General features: G+C 45.2%; 1 protein-coding gene across 2 annotated transcripts in view; it reads right to left on the bottom strand.

The window, feature by feature from the left end:
• The window catches only part of Dcdc2 (doublecortin domain containing 2), a 154,488-nt gene extending 148,291 nt beyond the window's left edge, over positions 1-6,197 (bottom strand). The window contains exons 1-2 of one of the 2 annotated variants that reach the window (XM_029468605.1): positions 5,492-6,197; positions 707-761 (exon numbers count right to left, since the gene is read on the bottom strand). In XM_029468605.1, the coding sequence (XP_029324465.1) occupies positions 707-761; positions 5,492-5,784 (348 nt within the window). In that variant the 5' untranslated portion in view covers positions 5,785-6,197. The remainder of the gene's footprint in view (positions 1-706; positions 762-5,491) is intronic. The other variant, XM_021180583.2, reaches the window with a different exon arrangement.
• Between the last annotated feature and the right edge of the window lie 663 nt (positions 6,198-6,860).

Genomic DNA, 6,860 nt, shown 5'->3' with positions numbered 1-6,860 from the left:
GGTATGGGGGACTTTTGGGATAGCATTTGAAATGTAATGAAGAAAATACCTAATTTAAAAAGTAAAAATAAAAAAATTAAAAATGAAAAACATATTTTTGAGTCAGACATGGTGGCACACACCTTTAATCCCAGCACCCGGGAAGCCGAGGCAATCAGATCTCTGTGAGTTTTCAGGCCAGCCTGATCTACATAGTGAGTTTTAGAGCAGCCAGGACTGTGTAGAGAGACCCTGTCCCAAAGGAGCCAAAAATAATGACACAGCAAGCCCAACACAGCAACTATTTGTCTTTTTGGAAAGCCTCAGGCTTTAAGTCTGATCCTGGCTGTTTCTGACAGGTAAGCTATAAGGACGGAGGCAGGATTCCTTTTGGACTTTGAACAGAGATTTATTCAGCATATTCAGAATCTTCTCAACTGAACAGGGAGACTTGTATGGGTCTCATCTAGAAACACAAGGCTAGAAGATGGAAAAACAAGAGCATGTTTCATCCGATCCTGAATGCCTGAGCATATTATCTCTTCATTTCTGAAAACAGTCCAGCAAAGACATGACTACGTTTTCCTTAAAACATATAGTGGTTCTTCTATACATCTAAGACCTCATATCGTACCAGTAGAATATAATCCACCCGTCAGACATGCTATAAGCAACAACAACCAGAAGATGGCATTAATTTAAAGTTTCAAACTAGACCTTGCATTACCTCAGTATTAACAGCTTCCATTGGTCTTTTCTTGATTTCGCCTATGTCCAAGTAACTAGAAGGGAACAAAAAAAGTAAGGGTTGCTTTTACAGGTGTGAAGTCAGTTACATAAAATGTTTAAGCATTATGAAAAAGTAAAACCAGTCAAGAGAAATGCATAAGACTGAGACAGAAATCAGTAGGCGATAGATCGTGAGACTGGCATTCAGGCAGCCTCATCAACCTAAGCCAAAACACCAAGGGAATGGTGTGGAAAGACACACTTTGGGTCGGAAGCACAGCTCCCTCAGCCTGGGCTGACTCTCCCTCTCCCTCTCTCTCGCCATTTCTCTACCCTGTTCCTTTTCCTGTCCCTCTACCCTTTTCCCTCTCCTCTCCCTTCCATTCTTATTCCCTTTTTTAGAGGCAGGGTTTTATACACTAAGAACTAGGCTTGAACTCAGTGTGTTGCCAAGAGTGACCTTGACTTTCTGATCCCCTCACTTCCACTTCCCCAGTGCTGGGGTGACAGGCATGTGACACCATACCTGTGTTACGTGGCCCCGGGGCTCAAACCCAGGGCATGTGGGTACTCTACCAACTGGCTCACTCTCTAGCTATTTAGTATAACTCTATTCGATGAATCCTGTAAATTCTATTAATTCTATTCATTACAAAAGTGAGGGCAAAGGAACTAGTGAAAACCCAGGAAAGACAGACTGGAGTGTCCAAGGAAGAGCTGAGAAAGACTAGGAAAGTTTTCCAGTGACACTGGCATGACCAGTCCTGTAGGGTGGCTTGGGCATTGGATCAGCTTACATACAGATGGGGGTGAGGGGTAGTTAGCCTCTGAGACCCTTATCATCCATTCTTTCCACTACAGTTACTAACCAGTGACCAGTGCCTAAACACAACCTGAAAACTTGTGATCAAGGTAGCCCGTCAATGTGATCCACTTCCAGTTTAAATGCTTCCTAAATTGTCTTATAAATAAAAAAAAAATCTAAGTAATTATTTTACTATAAAAATATAAATCTAGCTTTTGATTTATAACCACAATTAGAATCTCAACTATCTTAACTATGGTAGCAGACAAGTTGTCAAAAGAAGAGTGTATTCAAATACTAACGGCACCTGTCATCAAGCCTAACTGAGTTCCATCCTGTGACCTCTATGGTGGAAGGAGAGAACTGACCCCCAAAGTTGTCCCCTGACTGCCATCTTCACACTATAACACACACATACCTACACATAAATGCACAAGTACAATAAATCCAAGTTTATATATTAAAATTAAGTTTGGTATTAAATATGTTCACTATTGGCTAATGTTTGGGTTTTTTGACAGAATGTTAGTTAATTCCACTAATATTAAAGTCCAACTACATTTCCCTATGTGCGCAGCAATGTGTGAGACAGTGTGCACAGTGGATCTCAGCAATGAAATGAGCCTTTTGTGAATTTCCTGGAGGTGTGTCTATCAAAAAATAAAACATTCTGTTGTATACAGGATAATGTCTCCTGTTTTATATTCTAAATGTCTCATACCTCACAGGTTAATGGAGTGTGTGTGTGTGTGTGTGTGTGTGTGTGTGTGTGCGCGCGCGCGCACTCGTGTGCATGCGCTTGGTCATGCACATGCCGCAGTTCACATGTGGAGGCTGGTTAACAGTTGTGTAGAGTGGACTATCACCCTCCATCTTCACGTGGGTTCCAGAAGTCCAACTCTCCTCACTAGGCTTACAGCACAAGCACCTTTACCCACTCACCCATCTTGTTGGCCCCAAGAAAAGTTTTGAGAAACACTTTCTAAAAGTGCTGTAAAAGAATGGTTTAAAACCTACCTGAACTTTGGAGGTGGTGTCAAAAATATTAGAAATACCTACCTGAACTTTGGAGGTAGTGTCAAAAATATTAGAAATGTCTTAGTGAAAGACGTCCCAGCAGGAAACTGATTCTCTTTCTGACAAGTAGTTTGCTGTCTTCCCCACCATTATGTGGGCTCTGAGCAGAAGCCCATGAATGACACTCACACTCTTCAGCCTCTTTTGCTCTATCAGTTGCTTCGGTTGTTACACAAGCAATATGTGCAGTGCTACAAAATACTAAGCTACAAACACATTCAGCACTTTCTCTTCTCAGTGTCTCTCACCACAAGCACAGGGAAATACTGACTGCTACTCCAGTGTCTGTCAACATGGAAAACTACCCATGGGGGTTTCAATAGCAAACTCGATTTCTGTGTGCTTAAGTGTGAACTAAAAGCAAATGTTAACCCTGCAGATCCACTCTGTGCACATAAGAAGTGGTCTGTAAGACAAGCTCTGGTTGGCTGGAAGCTATAGCTTATCATTCTGAGTTGGTAGCAGCACACCAACAAAGAGAGACAAATGACTAAAGTTTACAGCTTCCAGCTGTTCAAATCTGAATGAGATTTCCTTTCTGTATTATTACTGTATTGTATGTATTATCATATATGTATTATAAGAAATATGTGCTGGCATTATATATTATAATAAGTAATATAAATTATTCTATATCTAAGTGGCTGTTTTTGTTGGATTTGAGGTCATTGTTGTTTGAGATTGGAGCTCACGCTGCCCAGACTGGCTTTGAACTTCCTCTGTAGCCCAGGCTGGTCTTAAACTCCTGTTCTTCCTCCTTCTGTCCCCCAAGTGCTAGGATTACAAATCCTACTACACCCAGCTATGGGAATAACTTAATTTGAAATATAGACTTAATTCAAGATACTGGCCATAGAGTTACCTTATGTTACAAAACCCATTTCTATCCATAGTTTTTACTTTTTTTTTTTTTTCATTTTAAACATAGGGTCTTATGTATCCAAGGCTGGCCTAGTACCACATAAAGCCAAGTTTAATGACAACTGAGAGATAGAAGCAGGCAGATTATAAGGTTCAGGCTGACCTTGAACTTCCTGTGTAGCAGAAAATGACCATAATTTATGATCATCCTGCATTGCCTCTTGAGGAATCAGGTTGCCTAGTTTTATGGAGTTCTGGAGATCTTTGTACATGATAGGCAGCACGCTCCCAGCTGAACTACATCCCCACTTTCACCATACTAGAAATTGACCAGTTTATTCCAAAGATTCGTCCAAGGGCACAGCTATAAGTAGCTAACAAAATCTAAGTCCTCTGCATAAAGCTCCAAGTTTCTGAAGATGGAGGCCGGATGTCAGGAGTTCAAGGTCACCCTTGGATACATATGGGGTTAAAGACTAGCCTGGACTAAGAGAGACGCTTTCAAACAAACAACACAAACACAGTTCTGAGTTTCTTTTAGACATAGGGTTCCATTGAGCTCTTTCCTCGAGGGTTAGATGAATCGTGTTTAAGAGAAGTTCCAGAGAAGGAAAACATGAATCTAGAAGGATCCTTTATCTTTCATAAGAAGAAAGTTCCCATCCCCTGTGAGCAAGATCCCTAGAGCTCAGCTTGTGCAAGCCAGATGAGCACGGCAGTAATAGAGAACTTTTGTGGTATTTTGGTAAAAATGCTTCCATAAAGTTAGAAAATAATCACAGGAAACAGATTTATAGTAGATGCTTTTTAACTTTTGGCTATCAACTTTTGGGATCCAGGATAAATTTAAATTAAAATATTGTATTTTAAAGCTATAGAATATAGAATTATCTATGATTCCACAATTCCATTGGTAGATACAGTTGAGAGATACAGAAAGTGGTAAACAGACGTCCACAGAACCATTCTTCATAACATCCCCAAATATCCACCAGCCACATAGGATGAAGGAAAATCATTAGATCCACATCATGGGAAACCACTCAACCGTACAGTGACATGGACACCCACTACAGTGGGGATGACCCCTGGAAAGTGTTACAATGGCAAACAGAGCAGACATAAAGTCCCTTGCCATACTACTCTATCCTACAGACACAGGAAATAGCTTAGTGGTTGTCTCAAGCCTGAAGGAAGGAGAACTGGGAGGTGTCAGGGGTTTTTTCGGGGAGTGATCGAAATGTGGTAAAAATGGATTTCTAGTGATGGTTTGCAATTCTGCAAATCACCAAAGTATATGTCAGCAAAGCCTTAAAACACTCACTATCCTGTCCACTCCCGACAACTCCCACACAAACTTACGTACTTTTCTTACTGTACCCATCCCTTTATGGTTTGCATTAAAAGTATTGGTGTGCAGGTTGGAGGGCCTCAAAGACAAGTCAACTCCACAACCCTGAATCTCCCTTGCTAATTCACAGGAAATGGCTGTGAGACAGCACCCTATCCAGACAGTAGCCTAGAGATTATCATGGGCCAGACACAAAAGTCAGTGGACTTTCCCAAGCATTTTCTGACCAGCACCAGCACCCCGGATACAGGAAGAGGGCACAGCGCCTGGCTCTGTGCATTCTGCTTGCAATGAAGGAATTCAAACAATGAAGAGGGAAGTCACAACAGCGCATCCAGCTCTCGAATTAATTCGTTGTTGGTTCTTTTTTTTTTTAGGGTAAAGGGCTTTAAACAAACAAACCTGTAATCCCACACTTTGGGGACTGAGGCAGGAGGACTGCAGAGTTCTAGGCCAGCCTGAAACTAGTGAGTTTCAAAGGAACATTACAGACACTGTCTCAGAATAATAAAATAACCCTTCTGTTTCTACACTGTTTAACCATTCACTTAAAATCTGCACCTACTGCTACTGAAGTTAAATCCCTTCTCCAGTTTCAACTCTACCAACAACTGCCAGCTCCCTGCTAACTCACCCAGAGGTTGCCTCCTATCAACCACACCCCACAGAGCCGGGGCACACAGACTCACTTGAGTTTCTTGAAAGCTTCCGGGCCCCCAGCCACATAGTTGCCCCCGCTCTCTATCTGGTCCAGCTTCCGGATGCGGTGGCCCGTCCTCGGGGTGTAGATGTTCCTAACCGCCCCAAAAGGCGCCTGCACACCGCCAGTCACTTCTTTGAGGAAGACATCGAAGCTGGACACCTTCTTCTCGTGAATGACGACACGGCGCCCGGCGAAGAAGGGGTCCCCATTGCGGTACACCAGCACACTCTTCACCACCGGCTGCGACAGGTGGCTGGACCTGGAGCTGGGACCGTTCATCTTCTCCGCGGGACGCCGGGCCCGCAAGCACTCCACCGGCCTGCAACAGCAGCTCGTGGACCGCCTCCTGCAGGGACAAGGAAAGCTAGCCGCAGGTGAGGAAGGGCCAGCCGTGCGGGGCCAGCCCTAGCAGGTAGCAATTCAAGGAAGGCGCGGCACGGACGGCCAATCAGCGCTCGCAGGCTCGCACACCTGTCTCCCCCGCCCCGCAGCATCCAGGTGTGCAGTCTGGGAACCCACGCCGCTCGGGCTTTAAACCCCTGCGCGAGCCGGGACAGGAGGGACAGCGGCGGCCGCGCGCGCACTCAAGCGCGCACACATGCACCCGGTCTCAAGTGCACAGTATTAACATGGCGAGACTCAGTGCCTAGCATCACGCATCATGTCTGCGTCGTTTCTCTGAACTGGCTTCATTTTTCTTTCCCTCTTCTTGCACACTAACGCCACCTGCTCGTTCGCTTCCCCCACCGCCACCACCACCCTACCCCCCACCCCCCCGCCTCCAAAAGCCATTTCTATCCCTACTAAAGTTGCTGGGACTTTCATTTAAGGAAAACGAAATACTTTAAAATGCATTGAGAAGTTCGGGCGCAGTGGCGCACGTCTATCATCCTAGAATTAGGGCAATTCTAGAACTGGGATTGGAGGATTGCCTCAAGTTTAAGGACACCCTGGACTACCTAGAAAGTTCTAGACTAGTCTCAAGTATAGCCAAACTAAATTAATATCAATAAACTAAATAATCTGCAGTTTAGAAGCAGAGAGACGACTCCTGACCCCCCGGCGCTCCATTCTGGCCAGCGCCGCCCAGTGGCGAGCCTCCGGTGGGCCCTTCGCGGTGGTACCTACCGACACTCGCGGGCAGTGGGGGAGGAGCTGGGGGAGGGGCTCAGGTGGGGGCGGGGCGGGTTGCAGACTCTGGGCCCCGCACCGCTGTGAACCCTAAGCGGCCGCGCGTCTCTAGCACCGGTGCTCCCGCCTCCGCCGTTAGTGTCTTCAGAGGGCCTGCCTAGGCCCGCGGGGAGCCCAGTTTGTTTTTTCTCGTCGTTTCCATAGCAACTGCAGCCTCGCGCCCA

The sequence above is a fragment of the Mus caroli genome, chromosome 13, assembly GCF_900094665.2.
Source record: "Mus caroli chromosome 13, CAROLI_EIJ_v1.1, whole genome shotgun sequence".
Lineage (NCBI taxonomy): Eukaryota > Metazoa > Chordata > Mammalia > Rodentia > Muridae > Mus > Mus caroli.
Note: the sequence above shows the minus strand (reverse complement) of the source record. Positions and strands in the feature narration are given on the sequence as shown.